This window comes from Chenopodium album, chromosome 1 (assembly GCF_948465745.1).
Source record: "Chenopodium album chromosome 1, dcCheAlbu1.1, whole genome shotgun sequence".
NCBI lineage: Eukaryota > Viridiplantae > Streptophyta > Magnoliopsida > Caryophyllales > Amaranthaceae > Chenopodium > Chenopodium album.
The window spans coordinates 69,665,726-69,690,271 of NC_137834.1; the positions used below are offsets into that span (position 1 = coordinate 69,665,726).

Below are 24,546 nucleotides of genomic sequence, written 5' to 3' on the forward strand. Positions count from 1 at the left end.
AGTGGGGGGCTGCAGAAAAAGAAGCCTTTGAGGGTATTAGGGAGCACCTGACTAAGCTCCCAACATTGATCATCCCGGAGTTGAGAGAAAAGTTGTAGTTGTACATCTCCGCATCAATTCAGACAATCGCAGCCATGCTGCTGATAGAAAGACAAAAGGAGCAAAGGTCAATATACTTCGTGAGCCATGTTATAACTGAGGAAGAGCAAAGGCACCTGTTGGTCGAAAAGCTGGCCTTCGCAGTAGTAACAACAGCAAGGAAGCTAAAACCGTACTTTAACACGCACGTAATACAAACCCTCACAAATCACCCGCTGGAGAAAGCGTTACAGAAAATGGATGCATCAGGCAGACTCTTAAAGTGGGCCATTAAACTTTTTGAGTACGAGTTCGAGGTCAAACCGAGGGCAGCCATCAAGGCACAAGCCTTAGCAGATTTCATCGTGGAAGCCTCCTATGAGGAGAAAAAGGACGACATCGGGTCTAGGGGGTAGAATTAGATGGATCCTCAGCCCAAACGGGGAGCGGAGATGGAGTTATAATGACATCCCCAGAGAGAAATGTATTTGAGTATGCCATAAAGTTCAAGTTCAAAGCATCGAACAATGAGGCAGAGTACGAGGCAGCGCTGGCAGGCCTGCGCATGAGCATCGCAGCCGGAGCCCGCAAAGTCCACTTGTAGACTGATTCTCAGCTCGTCGCCAGCCAACTACAATGAGCGTATGAGATTGGAGAAGCCACCATGCCGAAATTTGTTACCAAAGTAAAAGAGCTGGCAGCCCAGCTAGTCCACTTTCAGATAGACTTGGTCCCCAGAGCAGGAAACTCCCTAGCTGACGCTTTATCAAAGTTAGCCAGCTCCACACTGCAGAACCTCACAAGGACAGTGATGGTTGAAGTCCTGGAGGAAAACAGTATTGCCGAAAAGGAGCTGGTAAATTGCATTGGGCAACAGAGAGCCTGGTTCGCAGACATTCTGGCGTACAAAGTTCATGGCTCGCTACCCGACGATGAAGTACAGGCAAAGAAAGTGAAGAAAGACGCCAATTGGTATGTGGTGATGAATGGAGAGCTTTGCAAGAAAGGCTTATCAAAGCCACTACTGAGGTGCATCCTAGAATGGCAACAAGAAAACATTATGGAAGAAGCCCACTCAGGAATATGTATTATTCACATTGGTGGAAAGGCATTAGGGGTGGAAGTCCTCAGAAGGGGTGCTTAATGGACGACCCTAGCTCAAGACGCGCTGGCATATGTGAAAAAATGCGACAAGTGCCAAAAGTACTTCCTAGTCATAAACCAGCCAGCAAATGATCTGACCCCAATCCTCAGCCCGATCCCGTTTCCCTAGTGGGGAATGGACATATTGGGACCATTCACCATTGGGTCAACAGGCAGAAAGTACCTCATAGTAGCGGTAGATTATTTTACTAAGTGGATAGAAGTTGAGCTGACAAAGTACATAAAGGCAACCCAAGTGAGGACGTTTATATGGAAAAACGTCATCACAAGGTTCGAGGTGCCCCAGTGCATAGTCTTTGACCATGGGTGCCAATTTGACTGCGACACAATTATGGATTACCTGAAAGACATGGGCACCAAATACGCAAGCGCCTCAGTCTGCCACCCTCGGAGTAATGGATAGGCAGAAGCAGCAAACAAGCTGATCCTAACGGCCCTGTAGAGGAAGTTGGAAGAATACAAGGGCCTGTGGGCGGACTTAGTCCCAGAGGTCTTATAGGCGAATAAAACCATAGAAAAGGAGTCCACTGGTAAAAGACCTTTCACCTTAGCATACGGGGCTGATGCGGTCGTCCTAGTGGAAGTGCCAATACCCAGCCTTAGAATACAGCATTATGAACAACAAGGAAACGAAAAGTGCATGCTGGAAGAGCTAGACTTCCTGCTAGAACTAAGGCTAAGAGCAGCTCTCAAGCTGGCAGCCAAGAAGAGCAGGATTTCCAAAGATTTCAACAAGAGAGTCAAGCATAGAGAGCTTCTGCCCGGAGATTTAGTCCTCAGAAGGACAGTAGCAGTGGGAAGAGGAAATCAATATGGAAAACTGTCAGCAAACTAAGAAGGCCCTTTCATCATCCACGAGCAGGTAGGACCAGGTGCATTCCTCCTCGCAGATCAAGAAGGTCAGGTCTTAAGAAACAGTTTCAATGCTGATGTGTTAAAGAAATATTTTGTTTAAGAAGCATGAATTTAAGAAGAGACAGGGATAGTTGTTTCAATTCTGCAAAAAACTATATCTAGTTCATGTTATATCAATTAAGGCATTTGAGCCATTTTTATTCAATGAAATACAAGCCTCTACGTGAGGAGTATGTTGCGTACACTTGTTTTAATATACCATGCTTTAGCATCATATACTAACGTGTAGAAGTAATATAAAAAAATAATATAACAACACGCGCAAGTGTTAGAGGCACACAGCACCCCAGCGCAAAGTGGAAAATTAACGCATCCCTCCCTGAGATCTCATCTCATCTGCTCAAAGTAAAACAGAGCACCACCTCGGGGACGTCTGAGTGGGAAGCTTAGCACGTTCAACTTGAGTAAGAGGGATAAAGGGAAAAGAAGAAGATGAGCTACGTGGGCAACACTAAGGTTCTCTTAGTCCCACCTAGCTCACCTCTTTGAGAGGGAGAGGAAAGGAGGAGATAGACATACAATAAGCCCTTACGATGAGAATTAAGTGGCACAAAACAACAAGTCGCAATATAAACAAGCTGAACGACATAAAACAAGTCACAAGCACAATTAAGCTGAACGACATAAAACAAGTCGCAGCACAAACAAGTTGAACGACACAAAACAAGTCGCAGCAAAATAAGCTGAGTGACATAAGACGACCAATTAGAAAGCTGATTGACACAAATAAGTCTCAGCACAGCAAGCGGAATAACGCCTAGACAGACAGCAATCGAATAAATTAACCAGCGTGCAGGCAAACCTCTATCCACTAGTACATAACTAACTTTAAGTAACACCCAAATAGTGTTACATAAAGTGATAAAAGTGTTATTATAGACAATATGTAACACTTTAGTGGGTGGTACATCCGCCCATGTTACCTAGGGTCTTATGTAACACTTTGGGCAACGTGTGGTAACACTTTTTAAAGTGTTACTATAAGCCCTCTTATGTAACACTTTTTTTATATTATTAGTATCATTTTTAGAGTGTTACTTTTTATTTCTTATGTAACACTAGCTTATCTTTAGTAACATTTTTCAATCATATAGTAACACTTTATTTGACAATGTGTATCACTTTTGCGAACTAATGTAACACTTGGTTGATTGTTAAGTATCATTTTTTAATCATCTTTTGACATATAGTATCACTATATTTGTCTTTATGTATCACTTTATTCAAAGTAATGTACAATGGACCCGGTTCAAAACCGGCTTAGGGCACTAATTTAATCGCCTTTTTGGGGGTTGCCCATGATAGAGGTTATAGACACTGGTTCATGGGCCGTTCAGGGCACTGGTTTACCCTCTATTCCTAAAAAAAAGTAACTATGATAAACAAACCATTATATATATAAACTTAGATATTTTTATTAATAAATGCTTGTAATATTACAATTTCACAAAAAATAAAAAAAAAAATAAATACAATGCTTAAGGCTAAGTATCAGTAAGGCACAACATAAGTAGTGTTGAAACACAATTATTCACAACCTTCTCCTTCCTCTGTTCCTCCCTTTATGTAAGTACTAGCTGTTTGAGATAGGAGTCACATCCTCTGGAATGCATACACAAGTGCATCAGTACAAGGTTCGTCAAATAAAATGGAGATGCTAAGCACACTTAAACAGAAAGTTAATTAATTATTCACTACAATCTCATATCTGAAAACCTACAATTATCCACAGTATAAGACTTTATAAGATCACTATAATCTTAGTTAAAGATTAGAATAACAACCCGCAAATAAGAATGAAAAACATTACCTTTATAGCTTCAAAAGTTTTGTTAGTAGGTGTGATAAAGAGTACTGTATATAGGGTTGTTATGTCCTGCAAATAAAAAAGGAAATTAAGTTATACCTTAGCATGATTATAATTTCTGAATAGATCAATGGATAGCTCAGAAACTAGTCCAAAAGGAGGAGACTCAGGTTCAAGAACCATATGACCAGCATAATTAATCAAGATCATACTTTATACCAGTCTTTTACGAGCCCTACTGCCGATGTTCTTGATCACCATTGTTATTGGAGAGCTCAGCTCAAATAATCATTTAAGAGAGAAATTGAGAGAGATAGAGGTGAGTGGAGCAGAATAATCAAGGGAATATACTGGAGTATATTCTTGGAAGAATATCTCGATAATGGGAGGCTTCTCTAAGCATTGCCACTAGTTTAGAAACATTGAAACCAAGCCAGACTAGGAAAGCCCATAAAACTTCTGACTTCAGGAACCCATACGCTAATGTGAAATAATAGATTCTTGTAGCCCCTAATAGCTAATCGATTGCTAATCAAGAACAACTTGGTTTATCCCGCTAAGGGGTAATGAATGTCTACATACAATGTGATAGCCATTAGAGCTTCATCTATACATGATCAAGGTCGAGAAACATATACAAAAATTTATGAGCTATGTAATTGAGACCTTAATTAACATATTAATCCTGAACACAAAATTTTGAATAGTTAGATGCTAGAAAAATATTAGAACAGAAAATCTGGTGTACTGTCAAACAAATTTAGAATAGAAGTTTTCCATAATCGTTACTTTTCCATTCACGCCCATCTAAAAACAACTATATAATTATAGAATTATTCATGTTAGCATATACTTTTCAATCATTGACAAACCCATGTATATTTCTCTATTATACATTTCAAAATCCTATTATATTCTAAGCTAAATAATCTGATCGATCAAAATTCCCAAATTAAATCAATAATCACTAATAAATATCTTAAATTTAAACTCAAAATTCAAAAGAGAGAATTTGAAAATTGAAAGAAAGCGTACCAGAAACACTCAGAATGGTTACTTCATTAGCAACAACTCAGCTAGTATCATTATCAAACAACACCACATTATTCATTTCCTCCTCCCACTTTCCCTTACTCCACTTATGCAAATTCATGTGCTTAAGAAAACTCATGTGCTTATGCAAACTACTGTCAATTCTACTAAATAAGATAAGAAATTAAATTAAGGTGAGATTTTTGTAAAAAAAATAGTAGATATTAGTATGATCTTAATTAGATATACTATTTTACTCATAATTCTATCTTGAATTACTGCAGTAGTTAAAATAAGTAGGACTTTCATAAACTTTTTAGAAAATATCAAGGGGTTAATGAGATTCTGATCCACACCATCATGTAATTTAATCAACTAAAGGAATAGGTACTACGTACCTTTCAACCAGAATTCAACAGTTTATATACTTGTTGTCATTAGAGTTTAGACTTATATTATACAACCAATGTTTCAAGTAGTCTTGATATGCTAAGTTGCTAACAAGCAGCAACATACAAGCAATGAATAAAAATAAAATTTCAGAAATAATTCTCACTTATATAGTAGCAACTACCAGCACCCTAACCGCCAAGCGTAGATATAAAACTCCCATTCCAATTATATACCTCTTTAAATGGCCAATTTATACACATTACACAATCAAGGTTCAAATCAGTAATAATTTTCCTTATAAAGCATATAAGAGTAAAGAGTATAGTGGATTGACAATTATATAAACCTTTAAATTTGGTATTGGTTGATACCTCCTTTGAGCTCTTTGTCATTGCCTTTGCAAAAGCTTGCCTGAAATTCTAAAAATACTCTGTCAAAATCTTAGAATTTAACTCAAATGTCAATTTACTACTCTCATCAAACTTTATGACTAATTTCATGCAAAATTTAAATGCAGTCAAATTGGAAAATATCTGATGCATGATGGAAGAATTAAATATAATTAACATGAACAATAAATTAATAAGCTATGATGTTGACATCCAACAGCTTGATAGAAAAACTCATAGTCTAATGTTGCTGATAATTGCGATTAAAACATAAATGAAGTCCAACAATGTAAAAATTCCAGAAATTATAGATATAGTTCAAAAAATCAACTATTGAAGAAGAAAAACAAACCAAACCTATAAATCGGCTCCTCTTTCTTTGTTTGACCGTCTTTTATAGCTTTTTCTCTGATTTGTTGAAGTGCTTAGAAAATTTCCTTTAATTTCACTGAGAAACAAGCCTTAATTTCACAAATTAGGAAGAATACCTGATTGGAAGTGCGAATTAGATGAAATCAGAGATGACTAGTTCAACTAGGCGACTGGTTTTGTGATTTTGTGACGATTAAAACCCCAGATGGCGAATTTGTGACAATTGAAACAATAGATGACAAATTGAAAGAAAAATACTGATTTTGTGATGAATTTCGTGAGGCAATAATGAATTGATGAACTGTATCACTAAAGATATAATGAAGTAATGAACACCGTTGTAGTACCGTATGCTGTGAATCCTTCGCTCTCGATTCATTTGATGATGTTGCTTGTTATTCAGATGATGGCATTGATTGATGATGATGATTCAGAAGATGACGCTACTAGTGATGAAGGCGACTCCATTAATTGTATAATCTAAACTCATTCAGAGAGAGAACGGGTATTTGAGCAAGAATGAGAGGAGGAGATGGAATAGAATGACAAGTTTAAAAAAAAAATAAAAAAATGAAGGGTACTGCTCAGTTTTTTCTACACTGAGATTAGAAGAAAAAAATATTTAATAAAGAAAAAAATAAAAAGAATTGAACATAAATTTAATGTTACAACTAAGTGATACCTAATATTAAAATGTTACCGTAAAGTGTTACATAATATTAATGTGTTACAAAAAATGTTACTTAATACGACAATGTTACAAAAGTGTAACGTAAAAATTAAATAATCCATTTTTTTTTTTGTGTTACCAATGGGTGTTACTTAAGCCCAATTTTGTACTAGTGATCAGAGTTAAACAGAGTTCACAATGCATAAGCACTCAAAAGAAATAAAATAGGCAGAATAAAGTTCACTAAAGTTCCTGCCAAAGCACAGCAGAGGACAAAGAAGCAAAAAGCACTCAGCAGCCAAATTAAGAAGACAGGGAGGCCCAACCTACGAGGCTTCAACAAATGTAATAAAAAAGCTGCTATGCTAAAAGATCTGGATACTACCATGGGGTACTTGGTTCTAGGAAAATGCGCAGGTAACGAAAAAAAGAGCAGGCAAAACAGCAGAAGAAGATCACAAAGCGCATACAATATAAAGCTGAACCCCAACCCACCAGGGCAGAGTAAACATTCAGCAGGTCAGTTACAATATAGACAAAGTTGAGCCCTCGCCCACCAAGGCAAGGAAACACTCAGCAAGTAAGGTCAAAAAAACACAAATTCAAGTTAAGCTGGGCAGACCCAGCAACGAAAAACAAAGTATTCAGAGAAGACACAAGGAAACATAATCTTTGGCGGCTATACACCCCAAAGATAGTAACAAAAACTACCTAGTTACAACAGATCTGCGTGAGAGAAACTTAGAGGAACCACTAGAGTAAGAAGGTGACAGCCGCCATAACCTTTATTGATCATCAGCCAAGGACTCTACTCCAATAGCCGCAGCAACGTCAGGGCATAGAGAAACTTCCAAGTTTACCACAACTTGTTTGGGAATCTTGTAGCCGGCAGCACGGGAGTGATCAGCAAGTAGATCAAACAAACCAGCCTCGCCTACAGCCTCAACCTTAGCCCAGAAAGTGTTGAAACGAGCCTACTGCTCCTCACCTTCACCATACAAGCTGCTAACGCACCGAGCCGCAACCTCCCATCAACCATCATGGCGATCAGCCAATAGCTTAGCAAAAACAAGGGAGAGCACAAAAGATTTGAGTGCCTCTTTCCTGGAAGCTTCCAGTTTGGTTATGTGTCCAGCTCGCAGATTTGCAATCTCTACCTCCAGCGTCTGCACCATGGCCTGATAGGTCCCCAACTGCTCCTCATATCTCTTCAACTAGGTCTGAGTGAGCTGAAATTCTCCTAACTGGAGCTTCAGGGCGTCCGCCCTCCTCCTTAGAGGAGTCACTTCATTGGCCATAGCTTTCCTCTCAGCTTGAGCCTGGACCTCCAAATTCTTTTGAAAAAGAATAATGCCCTGATTCTGATACTCCTTCTCCACTGACAGCAAGGCATTGGATAAATCTCCAACAAACCTGACAAGCTACACAAAAGACAAAAAAGGAAAGGAGTAAACCAAGGCAAAAATTAGCCAAAAGCAAAATAAAACAAGGCAATAACGAGGAGATAAAAAAATAAAAAAATAAAAGAGAAAAAAGAAGAAAAGGCAGAAGCAGAAACTAACTTTCTACAAGTCATGACATGACGTAGCAGCGGGAAGACTAACTGAGTCGTGCGTAGAGTCAGCGGGCAGACGAATTCCTTGAGTCAAACGGTACCCCAAAGTACCACCCTTTTGAGGGTTGTCCACAAACAAAGACTCGTCAGCCGTCACATTCATAAGGGGCCAAAAGGGAGCATTCTCAGCTCCACCAGGGCAGAGTATAGGGTGAAGATGGACATCAATGGGAACCTTAGAAAACTCAATAGCCCTAGTAGGGCGGAAAGTTCCTCCAGCAGAATATGAGGTGGCAGACGGAGGGTTCTCAAAAGCATCACTCAAGAATTGGTGAACACAACGGTTAAGTTCACTGGAATTCTGAGTGTCCACCCCCCTCTCAGCATTCCCACCTGGAAGCCCAGTGTTGGCAGATGTAGATGTAAGAGGATTAGGACCAGGAGAGGTGCGAGCCTTTTTCGCTTCAAGCTCATCTCCGGCAGGGGCAGGGGACATTGGATCATCCTCCAAGTCAATAACTGGATGATCCTGCTGGTGAGAATCCCCTACCCGGGAGAGCCCACCTCTTGAAGCGCTTCGAAGCCGCCCTCTCAGCCCGGAGGGACGCGGCGGAAATCCGGGAAGCTCCATGATAGTCTCGTCAGGGAGCTGGAAGTCAGTAGCTGCAACAGAAGGGACATCGGTATCCTTCACAGTAGTGGCATCATCAACAGTAGAAGGAAAGAGCAGAACATGCTCAGCAGAAGAAATGGGTTTTTCACCCATAGCAGTGGTCTCAGCCCCCTCAACGGTAAACTAGAAAACGCTATTAGCAAAATCATCGGCAGTAGTTTTTGGATCATCAAAAGCTTGATCACGTTGTCTTTTGGCAGCAGAAGTTTGAGGTGTCACCCGGCCGGAAGCCGCGACCGACTGCTTCTCACGAGAGCCACTAACGCCTCAGATTCTGAAGCCGCCCTTTGAGGGGAAGGCCAAGTCTCGCGCCTACTCCCAAAAGTAGAGGATGAGGGCTCAGCGTCAGCGCGGCTGGACCCAGCACGCTCAAAAGTAGCTGCAGTGCCAACAACAGCCCGCGGCTCAGCAAGAGCCAGACGCACTTCACCCTTCAGAGAGCCTGCAAACACCTCCAGCGTGTCAAAGAGCTGAGGGGGATTGTCAGGAGTAGCAGTCAAAGGGTCCTTCCATTTATCAGCTAGCCCAAGCATACGTTTGTTCAACTTGTCGTAGCCTGAAAGGGAGAAGGGCAGAATAACCAAATAAGGCAAAGAGACAAAAAAAAAGAGGAAGTAAAAGAAAGGACAGAAAGTTGAAAACTTATCAGACTCTTGCGTACGGCACAAACACATAGTAGAGAGCTGCTCGTTGCCCACAATATATATAGAGTTGGGCAGCCAGATCTTGGGGAACTTAGATTCACCAGTCCCCGCTCCCTGCAAAGCCTCAAAAGCCTCTGTCTCACGGGCATGCTCAGAAGGGGAGACGGTAACTCTAGCCATGTTAGTGCGGATCTTTCTGAAGTTGCGCAGTGCAACAAAATCAGAAGGCACCTTCACCCAGAAAAATTTGCCAGCCCAGTCCCTGAAACAGCCAAGTTTTGGGTAGGACAAGACCCTGCTCTCCTTAGGAGCAACATAATACCACCCTGACTCAGTCCTAGAAGCAGATCTCTTCAGGCTCATCAAAGACTTGAACAGATGCAGGGACTCAGGATACCTTCGAAACCTCAAAAACCACAGCAAATAGATCAAAGTATGAAGGAAAGCACGATGCTAGAGATGTACAAATATTGAAGGCACGTAGCAAATTCTCCAAGGTGGGGTCTAGAGGGAACCTCAAGCTCAAATCCAGTTGTGAAGCGAACACAACAATGTGACCAACAGGAGGAGCTGATAGCTCTGCACCATCACCAGGGAGAACCAGCTCGTAACCCTCCCCAAAACCATAGAATTTCTGCCCAACAGCAGCCAGGTTCAACCTCTTAGCATCCTTACGCCAGCTGGAGTCTAGCACACAATTTCTAGGCCCATAACATTTGTCATCCAGAAAAAACTCGGTTCTGCCCTCCTCTACGGGCTCCGCAACGTAAGTGGGCTGACAGTCATAATAGGAGCGGTCACCAGGAGACTCAGTCATCCGGCCCGATTGAACAGCTGGAGAAGGAGACGGTGATGGAGTCTCAGTGCTGCCACCTCGCACTACATATTGGTCAAACCGATGCACGTCAGCCATGTTATCAAGCCAAGCAAATTGTTTAAAGGTGGAACATGGGGAATGGGGCTAACAAGAGACACGTCAGGGGGATTAGCCTTGACAGCGTCAGCTAACATTTTATGGCGCATTGCGCGCATCCTAAGACGGGTGAGATGGGATAAAGGAATCCCATCCAGCATGAGCACCCGCTCTCAATAAGGATCAAAGAAATCAGGAAAGGGTTCGCGTTGGAAAGGGCGAAATGCGCTACCCTCTGCAGGATGACTACTGCTTGACCCGGACGCAGCAGCAAGAGTCGCAGCAGTACCCATCCCGCTCGTAGCGGGGGGAAAGTCAGAAGGCATAACTATTTGTACAGGAAAAGGAGAAGAAGAAGGAGAAACACGGGAAGTGTGCATAGGGCGCTCACCTGAAAGAGAGGATCGGGAGAAGAATCCGATCTAGTGGTCGTTTAAGGCTCACTCATGTTCTGACTATCAGAAGCGTCAGACATTTTGAAATCTACAAGAAAATACAAGCCCACAAAGAGAAGAAAAGGCAATGGGGCACCGAAAATCAAAAGATCAGTTTAGAAAACAAGAACAACGTAGGAATGAGGAGAAAAAATCAAGAATGCAATTACAACATCAACAAGGAGAAGAAATTGAACAACAATAGTTGGGAAGAATCAAAAGACACAATCTTGTGAAGGAAAAGCAAAAAGGAGCAAAATTGGGTAAATAAAAACAACAAAAGGAACAAAGTAAGTACCTTTAAGAGAAAAAGTTGCAGAAGCAACAGAGTACAACAACAATGGCGAACCCAAAAGCCCGAACGAGACGAAAGTTCAAATCTGCAATTGAGAAGAACAAAGGGGAAACAAGTCATTAAGAGACAAGAATTAAAAAAAAATATATAAATAAAGTAGAAACTAAGGCAAAAACAAAGACGAGGAAGCAAGAACTTACTGCAACAATGGAGGAACATGAGCGTTTGGAAGAGAAAGGACAAAGAACGAAAATTTTGAAATGACAAGAGTAATGAAGAAGGGAAGATGAAAGGAAAAAGAAGTAAAGAAAATAAGTGAAAAGGAGGGACACTGAAATTAATATGGAATAAATGGGCGGTTAGACACAAGGCAAAACCAAACCGCCATGTCACTTCAGTGAATCAAACTGACAGCCCGGATCGTCAACACGTGTCCCATTCATCCAAATACGGTTCCCGCCCTAAACAAAAAAAAAAAAAAAAAAAAAAAAAAAGGAACTTCAGCGGGAGTGATCGAAAATCCTCTCTGTAAGCTCGTCATTTCTCAGACTTCAGCGGGAGTGATCGAAAACCCTCTCTGTAAGCTCGTCATTTCTCAGACTTCAGCGGGAGTGATCGAAAATCCACTCTATATGCTCGTCATTTCTCAGACTTCAGCGGGAGTGATCGAAAATCCTCTCTGTAAGCTCGTCATTTCTCAGACTTCAGCGGGAGTGATCGAAAATCCTCTCTGTAAGCTCGTCATTTCTCAAACTTTAGCAGGAGTGATCGAAAATCCTCTCTGTAAGCTCGTCATTTCTCAGACTTCAGCGGGAGTGATCGGAAATCCTCTCTGTAAACTCGTCATTTCTCAAACTTCAGGGGGAGTGATCGAAATTCCTCTCCACAAGCTCGTCATTTCTCAGACTTCAGCGGGAGTGATTGAAATTCCTCTCCGCGAGCTCGTCATTCCTCAAATTTAGAGCCATCTTCAACATACAAACAGTATAATAACACAACCAACAAAGACAGAACCTGACCTCCCAAGTCTCTAGGCCGCATCAGCTCCCTAGAGACTTGAGGGGCTAGGAGTGTACAGGTTAATTTAACCGGACGACGCGTTGAGCCATGGCCGATAAGGCTACACGCTAAGAACAACTGGCATTAAAAGAACCTCACGCCATCTCTTGAGGGGCTAGTTGTAGGGGATAGCTCCTGCTGAGCTATTCCTTCTAGTTGGGCTTAGTTAAGAAGACTTTACCTGCATATAAAGAGTCGGCATGAGTGCCCTCGTACCACCTCTTGATGGGCTAGTTGTATAGGATAGCTCCCGCTGAACTATCGCCCAACCCTAGGGTGTGCACTTACTGTCGAGAAAGCAATTAAGGAGGGCTCATTAGCCCGGTAGAGTCAGCCCGCAAGGCTGACTAGGCTAAACTCTCCATGAAGGAGATGGTACGCCTATAAATAAAGGGTAAAGTACAACGGAAAAGAGGTTAGACACTCAAGTTATTATACTTTTTATATCTCTCTAAGTACACTTTCTCTCTCTAAACACTCTCTAACTTAAGCTTCGGAGGGGGGTTCCTCGAGCCACCCCAGAGGGCAGTTTACGTGTGTTGCCTTGTGTAGGTTGTTGACAGGACCCAGCTTACCCAGCAGAACCCTTGGATCCATACCTGGAACAGTACCCTCTTCTTCTATCTCTTCCCCTAGGATAGTTAGCGATCAAGTCCCTGAGGAGATATCTCTCTTCGATGTAATGGTTTCCAAATTTTATAATATGTCTTCTTCCTCTTACTCCTCGTGTTTTTCTTTAACCCAAGATGACGAGCTTTGCTGAACTAACAATGAAAATGACAAAGAACTTATTAAAGCAATGGAAGCACTTGAAAAGAAAACACCGATAATTCAGGAAATTGAGACGGTTGATATCTCAAATGATTCAACCAATAAAAGAGAAGTTAAAATCGGATTAACACTTGATGAACAAGAAAGCACTAGTAGAAAAATAGTAATAGGCACCCCCTATATGGCACCGGTTCAGGCCAAACCGGTGGCCAAAACCGGTCTGGAAAGGGGCGGGATTTTAGGACAAGAGAAAAGGCACCAGTTAGGCCTGAACCGGTGCCTAAAATTAAATTGGCACCGGTTTGAACCAGAGCCAATTGAACCGGTCCCAATTCAAAAAAAAATCGCGCTTATCTCTTCTCCTTCCTCTCTTTATCTTTCATTCATTCCTTAGCTTTCTCACTGTTTCATTAGAGCAGGGCGAACAACGGTCTTCTCCTTCCTCTCTCTCCCTCCACCACAGCCTTCACTTTCACCGGCGGCCACCAGAGGTTTCGAAAACCACCTTCAATCCTTCCTCTCTCTGTTTTCCCTTTCTTTCTCTTTCGAAAACCACAACCGTCACCTTTCTTTCTCTGTTTCGAAAACCACCGCCCAGTGGTTTCTCCACCACCTAGCCGCGCCACCCCCCTGAGGCTCCTCCACCATCGAGCCGCGCCACCGGCCTAACGGTCCTTGCATCTTCCGTGACTGCCCTGAGTCTCCTCCTAGCTGCTGCCCTAATTGTCTCCTCCACCACCTAGCCGCGCCACCCCCCTAGGCTCCTCCACCACCGAGCCACGCCACCGGCCAGAGGGTCCTCCTCCATTTGCCGTGACTGCCTCTCCACCTAGCTGCTGCCTTTTTTGTCTCAAGGTTTATTTTATTTGATTTTTTTTTACATTATTTTCCAATTATATAATTATATATATTAATTTGTTTTGCATTTTGAACCATTGTTAGTAAATTAAAATTTAGGTTTGAATATAATTTTTCTCAATTTTAGGTTTGAATATAATTGGGAAATTGTTAAAATATTAGAGATTAGTAACCTTGTTACTCAATTAGTTGGATTTTATTATGTTTTAATGGTTAATTTAATGTGTTTTGGTGGATAATTTTGAAATAATTATAGAAAATATATTAACCTTGGTACATAAATAGGTGAAATTTGGTATTTTACTTTTAATGGTTAATTTGAAGTTGTTTTGATGGATTATTTTGAATAAGTTAGAGATTAGTTAACTTTGTTATTAAATAAGTTGAATTTTGGAATATTTAAATGGTTAATATTAAGTTGTTTTGATGGGTATATTTGAATTAATTTGAGATTAGTAACCTTGCTTGTTACTATAGTAGATGAATTTTGGAATAGGTACGGTGAATGGTTACTTATAAGTTGTTTTGATGGGTAATTTTGAAAAAATTAGAGATTAGTAACCTTGTTAGTTTATCAATTTTTAGTTCAATGAATGATGTGTTTTAGCTTATAAATAAATTAGTGAATTGACATGTTATGAGAAAGAAATAGTACATACCTTATATTTAACCTAATTTTTGTATATTGTTTTTTTAACAGATTTGTGAATTGAAGCACGGGTTTAATTAGCTTGAGGACTACATATTGAGCTCAAGTGGGTAGTTGCTATATTGGTATGACTTATAAACTTTACTTAGCTATATTTCTTTCTATTTATCCATTAAATAAAAGTTTATTCATGAAATTGCAACTTGTGTATTGTTTAATTGCAAATAAATACAACAATATATAGAATACTTGCATCATCACATGCCTAGATACCCATTCAAGGCTTTCTCATTAGGAGAAAGTCTTGAATGGTCCTCGGTTGGGACTGTTCTTGAATGTGTACTCTCACTTAGGTGGTGAATGTATGTTTTTTTCTTTTCGATTTTAAAGAACATCTTGGCTTACCATTTCCTCACTATGTTCTCTGGGTACATATGTGGGTAATTAATTATCTACATCGTGTACTTGGAGAACTAGGGGGAAATGCTGCCAGATTTTCCTTAAAATTGGAAAGTTGACATACATTCACTAGTGAGAGTAGACATTCAAGGATGGGTCAGGTTGGAGTGATAAGGACCCTTTGGAAACATGCATTTTTTCACTATATGAATGGTATATTCACGTTTTGTACTTGAATTTGATTTATATAAAATATGTAGCACTTACACATTATAAATTATATGGTGCTATATATGTTTAGAGACAATTTACTAAATGGAGAAGGATCGTGGTTGGATGTATGGTAGACGCGATACATTGGAATTTTGGAATGGGGTTCAAGAGTTTTGCGAGAGGGCTTTAGCTTATCAACGCAAACTGGGTGGAAAAGGTCTTTATTGTCCTTGTGTTGATTGTAATAATGTGAATGTGGTCGATAGTGTTGAAATCATTAGAGACCATGCATTATGTCGTGGGTTTAGGCAATTATACCATGTGTGGATTTGGCACGGAGAAAGTAGAGAGTACAGTGGGGATCTTGATCGGAATGATGTGCGTGTTAGAAGCAATGAGATTCATGTGGACGAGGAATACGAGAATGATGACTATATTGTTGATAATGGTGAGGATGGAGCCGTTTATGATCAGTTGGATGAGGTCGAGGATGAACAAGTGGATGAGATGTTACATGGTGTTGAAGGTAAAGTGTTTAAGTTATTATCGGAGGCTTCCAAAAAGCCTTTGTATCCCGGGTGCAAAAAATACTCCAAACTATCGTCCGTGCTAACACTTTTCAACATTAAGTCGAAGCATGGGTGGACGGACATCAGTTTTACTTCTTTGTTGACCGCATTAAGTGATATGTTGCCTGATGGGAATGAAATTCCTAAGTCTTACTATTACGCAAAGAAGCTCATGTGTCCCTTTGGTTTGGAGTATAAGAAGATACATGCATGTCCTAATGACTGTATTTTGTATCGAAATGAGTATGAACAACTGCAGGAGTGTCCACGATGCAAGCGGTCGCGGTACAAGCGCATGAGTTGCAATCCTGGCACGGAGGGACCTCCTGCTAAGGTGTTGCGGTATCTTCCCATTATTCCAAGGTTTAAGCGTCTGTTCTCAATACCAAAAGACGCTAAAAACTTGAGGTGGCATGCAGAGGGAAGAAAGAAAAACAGAATGCTGACGCATCCAGCTAACTCTCCACAATGGAAGAACATTGATTTGAAGTTTGAGGAATTTGGTAATGAAGTCAGAAATTTAAGGCTTGGGTTGTGCACGGACGGGATGAATCCATTTGGCACTCTTAGTACCCAACACAGCACATGGCCGGTACTTTTAGTGATTTATAATTTGCCTCCTTGGCTGTGCATGAAACGTAAGTATGTAATTCTTTCATTGCTAATAACTGGTCCTAAGCAACCTTGAAACGACATAGATGTTTACCTTGCGCCGCTTATTAACGACTAAAGAATGATGTGGGACGAAGGGGTTTCCATTTTCGATGCTCATCAGAACGAGATGTTCACATTGCATGCAGCCCTTATGTTGACCATGAATGACTTCCCTACATATGGCACCTTGTGTGGGTACAAGGTCAAAGGGAAAAAAGCATGCCCCATATGTATTGATGACACATCAAGCGTATACCTGACTCATTCTCACAAAGATGTCTACCTACGGACTCGAAGGTTCCTTAGGCGTGATCACCCGTACCGTAGGCAGAAAAAGGCATTAGATGGAACCGTGGAAGAGGATACTGCGCCTAGACCATTGACTGGTGCTGAGATTAGTGCTCGGGTGAAAGGGATACGAACGGTGTTTGGAAAATCAGAAAAAGCTGTGGTCTCAGATGCTCTGTTTAAGAAAGAATCAATCTTTTGGAAGCTTCCGTAGTGGAGTGAACATGACGTTAGGCATTGTCTTGATGTGATGCATATAGAGAAGAATGTGTGTGATGCTCTTTTGAAGACGCTTATGAATATCCCAGGCAAAACGAAGGACGGAAAGGGTGCACGGTTAGATTTGAAAGAGATGGGGATTCGTCCATAATTGTGGCCTCAAGAAAAGGTTAGAAAGGGGAAGGAGTCGAGAACAGAAGATGAAAATGTTTCGAAAAAAGGGAAGGAGAAGAGCAAGGGAAAGGGAAAGGCCAAAGATGCGTCAAAGAAGAAAGTTAAGGGTAAAGGGAAGGATGAAAAGAATTATTTACCCCCGACTTTCTATACATTGTCAAGGGTAGAGAAACGTATGTTTTGTGCATGTCTGTACGACATTAGGGTTCCATCAGGGTACTCATCTAACATGAAAATATTTGTAACCTTAAATGGAGAATTGAAGCTGACAAGTATGAAATCCCATGATTGTCACATTATGATGTAAGTATTCCTACCGATTGCAATCCGTGGTATTCTACCGAAACACGTGAGGGAAGCGATTACAAGCATTTGTTCGTTTTTCAATACAATTTGTAGCAAAGTTCTTGATCCTTGTACACTAGATGCTTTGCAAGCAGATGTGGTTGTGACTTTTTGCAAATTTGAGATGTATTTCCCACCCTCATTTTTTGACATAATGGTTCATCTGGTTCTTCATTTGGTGCGTGAGATTAAGTTGTGCGGTCCAGTGTTCATGAGGTGGTGCTACCCTTTTGAAAGACACATGGGTACATTACAAGATAAAGTACGGAACCGGGCTCACCCTGAAGGAAGTATGATGCAAGGGACAGTGGGTGAGGAGATAGGTAACTTTGTGGCGGACTACATAGCCCTTGCTCAACCTATTGGTCTTCCTACTTCTCGACATGAAGGTAGACTTGTTGGTCATGGCACAATTGGGTCGAAACGAATGTCACCAGACCGAGATCAGTTCTTACAAGCATAGGCAACCCCCATGACGTGTTGTACTATGTTGAACAGAGTATCAGGGAATCATCGCGTGCGGGAGACAAGTTCATATTCGCCCCATGTTATAGAGAGTAAGTCTAACCATGTCAAATTCAATCGATTTGGCCTCATTATATGTTGAATCCTAAATATTAATTTTCTTGTCTATTGTGAACTTATGTAGGGAGCATTGGAGCCTCATGGTGATTTGTAATTCCACTAACACAATTTATCACCTTGCTTCAGCTCGATCATCGGAGAAGTGGCTCGTGAAGTCTATATTGCAAAAGTAAATATATACAGCAACCTAGTGATGATTATTGAAAATAATAACTAATTTAGTAATCATACGACTAATCAAATTTGAATGTACTTTTTTTTACTACAGTGTTATGAAGAAGCTACATTGTCGTGCTCCAAAGGGTCAAACATGTAAGTCACCGTTGGTAATTTACATGATATTGTGATTATTTTGTCAATCTATGTTAGTAAATATTTGCTCATTTCCTTTGAATGTTTCACTGATATGATTTGTTTGTCATATGCTAGTGCGCACAACAAGAGAATGGACTTGATTGTGCTTTGTATGTGATGAGATTCATGCTTGACATTGTGACTCATTGTACGGACACTCAACAGCTTGATGAGGTAAGTCCTAAAACTTATTGAAATACTATATTGATGTGATTTCTAGCCTTAGACACCTAATATTACCCAACAATTGCATGTTATGAGAAACAAAAAGGCTATTTCACAAGAAAGGTAGAAAATGGGCTGAATAGAAGTCATATTAGCCATATTAGGGCCATTTTGTGTTAACATGCTCTTTTGATGTGATTTCTTTCCTTATACACCTATAACTAGATAATATTGACATGTTATGAGATAAATAAAGTTCATTTAATAAGAAATGTAGGAAATGGGCAAAGTAAAGTCATATAGGCCATATTCGGGCCATTTTGAGTAAAAAGCGTCATAAACCTTAATAAAATGCTCTCCTATACAATTTTAGGGATTACACACATACAACTACCCAACATTGACATGTTATGAGAAAGAAATAGTTCATTTGATAAGTAATGTAGAAAATGGGCTACATAAAAGTCATATAGGCCCTATTTGGGCCATGTTGAGTAAAATGCTTTGTTAAACTTATTGAAATGCTATATTGATGTGATTTCTAGCCTTAGACACCTAATATTACCCAACAATGACATGTTATGAGAAACAAAAAGGCTATTTCACAAGAAAGGTAGAAAATGGGCTAAATAGAAGTCATATGGGCCATATTAGGGCCATTTTGTGTTAATATGCTCTTTTGATGTGATTTCTTTCCTTATACACCTATAACTAGATAATATTGACATGTTATGAGATAAATAAAGTTCATTTAATAAGAAATGTAGGAAATGGGCAAAGTAAAGTCATATAGGCCATATTCGGGCCATTTTGAGTAAAAAGCGTCATAAACCTTAATAAAATGCTCTCTTATACAATTTTAGGGCTTACACACATACAACTACCCAACATTGACATGTTATGAGAAAGAAATAGTTCCTTTGATAAGTAAAGTAGGAAATGGGCTACATAGAAGTCATATAGGTAATATTTGATAAAATACATATTGTTTTGCCTAATTAATTAATTTTAACATAATGTTTTTGTATTTCAAGTTTTGCAAGGTCCAAAAGGATGGTCCGTTGAAAATCAAGGAGGTTAATGAAGTTCGTGACATGTTGGCGTCTTTTATCACCTTCAACATGTAAATTGCATTGTAATTGTAAATTATTTATGTTAACTTTTGAACTATATAACTTATTATTCATTATATATGTACTTACTATTATTTGTATATGTAAACAACTTTTTTTTTTTGTATTGCGTTTGGGAATATTTATATGTATATATATAATTGAATTCTTTTTTTTAATATTATTTTTGTATCTTATTGTAATAATTAATAATATTATTATTATTAGTTATTATAATAATAATATTATTAATTATTATATTTAATACAATTGCTGGAATTACAGGTTATTATTATTGCTGGAAACAGTTTTTTTTTTAAATATTATTGCACGAAAATTGGAAAAAAAAAACAAAAAAAAAATATTGGTGAACAGGCATCGGTTAGGCAGCAACCGGTGCCTAAAATAGCTACCACCAAAAAAAAAATTGGCGGGAGAGCAGTTTAAGGCACCGGTTAACCGGTTCCTAAGTGGGCATATAGAACTGGTTAACCGGTGCCTATTTCACCCTATGGCACCAAAACCGGTGCCAAAAATTGGGGTTTTGGCACCCCCCACATAGGCAGCGGTTCAAACCGGTGCCTTAGACCGGGTTTGAACCGCTGCCATACCCCTTTTTTCAGCTAGTGAAGAACCGATTTAATTAATTTGCTTAAAGAATTCATCGATGTATTCAATTGGTGATATGAAGATATGCCAGGCATTAATAGAGAAATAGCTCAACGCACTATATCACTAATCCCAGGAATGAAACCTGTAAAACAAAAGTTGTGTCGAATAAAACCCGACGTTGCTCTTAAAATAAAAGAAGAAGTTCAAAAACAAATAACTACAGGTTTTATCAAGGTATCCAAATACCCTTAATGGGTCGCCAACGCCGTCCCAGTTCCAAAAAAGGATGGAAGGGTAAGAATGAGTGTCGACTATCGAGATCTAAATAAGGCAATTCCAAAGGATGACTTCCCTTTACCACACATCGATATTCTGGTAGATAACAAAGCAAATCATGCACTTCTCTCGTTCATGGATGGATACGCGGGGTACAATCAAACTCTCATGGCAGAAGAAGACATGGAGAAAACAACTTTCATAACACCATGGGGTACTTACTGCTACACGGTAATGTCATTCGGGTTGAAAAACGCGGGTGCTACTTACCAACAAGCAGCGACTGCCTTGCTCCATGACATGATTCATAAAGAAGTTGAAGTATATGTGGACGATATGATTGTGAAATCAAAAGATCGCCCAAGCCATCAAATAGCCTTGACGAAATTCTTCGAAAGGCTAAGAAAATACAATATGAGGTTGAATCCATCCAAGTGCGCTTCTGGAGTCACCTCAGGCAAGCTTTTGGGTTATATCATAAGCTCTATAGGAATAAAGATAGACCCAACCAAGATCAAGGTAATCATGTCAATGCCATCGCCCAAAACCGAGACGCAAATTCGAGGATTTATTGGCCGGTTGCAATCATAAGCAGGTTCATATCAAAATTGACAACAATATGTGAACCAATTTTCAAAAAGCTTAAAAAGAATGTACCAGTAATATGGGATGACGAATGTCAAAAAGCCTTTGAAAAGATCAAAGCCTATCTCGCAAATCCGCCCGTATTGGCACCAGCACTACCAGGGATACCTCTTAGGTTGTACTTAACAGTCACCAAAGAGACAATGGGAGCCATTCTCACACAAGAAGTAGAAGGCAAAGAAAACGCGATCTACTACCTGAGCAAAAAGATGCTCGAGTATGAAGTACGCTATACACCACTTGCGAAATTGTGCCTCGCATTGGTGTGGGCCACAACCAAGTTAAGACATTACATGCTCGTGTATACAGTCTTTGTAGTTTCCAGGTTGGATCCCCTCAAGTATTTATTCGAAAAATCTACACTTAATGGGTGCATATCAAGATAGATAGTCAACTTAGCCTAATTTGACGTAAGATTCATGCCCCAAAAAGCTATCAATAAATCTGTAGTGTCAGATTTTCTAGCGGACTTTCCAATAGTAGATTTGACGCCAATACACGACAATGAATTTCCAGACAAAGACTTGATGGTCACCGAGGACGATACTTGGACCTTATACTTTGACGGAGCCTCAAACCAAAAGGGATGTGGCGTTGGAGTATTGCTAGTATCACCTAAAGAATAGCATGTTCCAATCTCCATAAAGCTTGACTTCGACGTTACCAACAACGCTGCTGAATACGAAGCATGCGTGGTAGGCCTTGAAACAACTTTGGCATTGGGAGTGAAAAAATTACGAATATTTGGAGACTCTTCATTGATCATCAATCAAATTTCTAAGAGATGGAAAGTAAGGAGCGAAAGTCTAACCCCTTACCAAACTTATCTGGAAACTCTCACTAATCAGTTAGAGAAGGTAGAATACACGTATCTACCTAGAGAAGAAAATCAATTTGCTAATGCCTTAGCAAGACTAGCCTCAATGGTTAGGATTCCTACGGAAATCGAGCAAGTGCCTCTAACTATAGAAAAACGGCATAAACCAGCCTATATTCAAGCTATAGAAGATGATGAAGTGGTCCAAGATGAAGAAGAAGAAGAACCATGGTATACGGATATACTCAACTATGTCACCAAAGGAAAATACCCTCCCCATGCTGACAAAAGAGCAAAACGAGCATTAAGACTCTTGGCTTCCCAATACATACTCATCGACAACGAGTTACATAAAAGGGTACCTAAGGGTCGAGCTCTCTTATGTGTAGGAAAAAAGGATGCTCAAAGAGCAATAAGGACAGTCCACGAAGGCGTTTGTGGAACTCACGTAAATGGCAAATGCTAGTCACAAAAGATAATGCGAGAATGATACTATTGGACTACCATGAATAGGGATTGTCATCAATACGTAAAAAGATGCCCTAAGTGCCAAATTTACGCCAATCCACAGCATGTTCCTCCATCCCTACTCTACACCTAAACTTCGCCATGGCCATTCTCTACATGGGGAATTGACATTATTGGTAAAATCACTGCCCTAGGAACAGAAGGTCACGAATATATCTTAGTGCCAATTGATTACTTCACAAAAAGGGTCGAAGCACAACCATACGCTAAACTCACTACAAAACATGTAGCACTCTTTCTCGAAAGAAATATTATTTGTCGATATGGAGTCCCACATGAAATGATAAGTGTTAATGGAACTCAATTTCAAGCTGAGTGTGAAGAATTTCTACAAAAATATGGCATTCAACATCATCATTCTTCTCCTTATAGACCTCAGGCAAACGGAGCAGTCGAAGCGGCTAATAAAAATTTAAAGACTATCATCGAGAAAATGACAGAAAATTACAAGGATTGGCCTGAAAAACTCCACTTCGCATTGTGGGGTTATCGCACATCAACTGGAAATACGCCATTTTCCTTGGTTTATGGAATGGATGTCGTACAACCTGTAGAGCTAGAGATACCATCTCTACACATTCCATTAGAAAGCAAACTCGATGAAGTTGAATGGACTAGGGCAAGATATGAGGAGCTAATTCTACTTGATGAAAAATGACTAGAAGCTCTGCATCATACTCAATGCTATCAAACTCGTATGGCTAGGCATTTTAATAATAAGGTCAAGACAAGAAACATCAAAGTAGGAGACTTGGTGTTAAAAGCATTAAGGAACAATGTTCTAGATCCAAGGGGGAAATTTAGGCCTAATTGGTCTGGACACTATATTGTCAAAACAATCCTATCAGGAGGTGCAGCAAAATTAACTGATGTGGATGGCAATGAGTTCTCGAACATGACAAATCTTGACCAATTAAAAAATACTACCCATAATTACTTGAGTAGGACACTCAAGAGAGCTACGTTTGGCCTGATTCCTTAAGAAAGGACACGTAGGCAACCTGTAGACACCTAAAAATGTCTCCCCAAAACCAAACCCTCATTTAATTATAACTTTCACGCCTTGGTTTAAGTATAGAGCTTCGGATATTGTAAGGACTCCTTGGAGCGCTTAGGGGAAGTATTTTGAGAGAATATGATGGCTAGTGTTTAGGCAAAAGAGGGAGAAGAGAATGATTTGATGATCAAGCTTGTTGATGATTGGAAAAGGGGTGATATGACCTCTATTTATAGAGAAAAAAAGAAGGGTCGAAGAATTAAGATAAGATCCGAATTAAATCGGAATAAAACTCGATAGACAGCAGTTTTTGCGGTTTTTGTTTTTATCATATCTTTTGATCCAAAAATTGGAATAAGATAAATAAGATATCGTTAGAAAGCTCTTGAAGTCTAATTTTTAACCCAGTTAGAATTAGATTAAAATATTTTATAGAATTAAAGATATGGGTGAAATAGTGAGACGGTGTCAGTTTTAGATAGAGTTTGACATTTTATTCATATCTTTTTCGTTATTGCTCGGAATTGATATTATAATATATCATTGGAAACATAATTTCAAGAGCTATCCAAACATATAAAATTTGGATAAAAAATATGAGGCAATAAAACAATATATGTCTATCTTTGAACGTCTTTCAATTCGGATAGAAATAGGACTTTCAAAATTAGGAGTTTTAATTAATTTCAAACTCTTTATTCGTATCTTTTCAAAATGGATAATTAGGATATTTTATAAACTTATAGAAGCTTCCAATTAATTCTAATTGGTTTAGGAATTTGATTAAATCATTTGGACCCTCCACATGATCATTGGGTCGTAGGTAAGGTGGGCTTAGGTTCGGTTTGGGTTCAGTTTGATATTTTGGTCATAACTTATTCGTTATAACTCGGATTTGGGCTTATAATATATCGTTGGAAAGA

At 39.6% G+C, this 24,546-nt stretch overlaps 1 protein-coding gene across 1 annotated transcript; it reads left to right on the forward strand.

Moving 5' to 3' along the window:
* Nucleotides 1-742: 742 nt before the first annotated feature.
* LOC145635148 (uncharacterized) lies at nucleotides 743-1,222 on the forward strand. The gene has a single exon (XM_081686435.1). It carries the CDS (start codon nucleotides 743-745, stop codon nucleotides 1,220-1,222), a length of 480 nt encoding a protein of 159 aa, XP_081542561.1.
* Nucleotides 1,223-24,546: the final 23,324 nt, after the last annotated feature.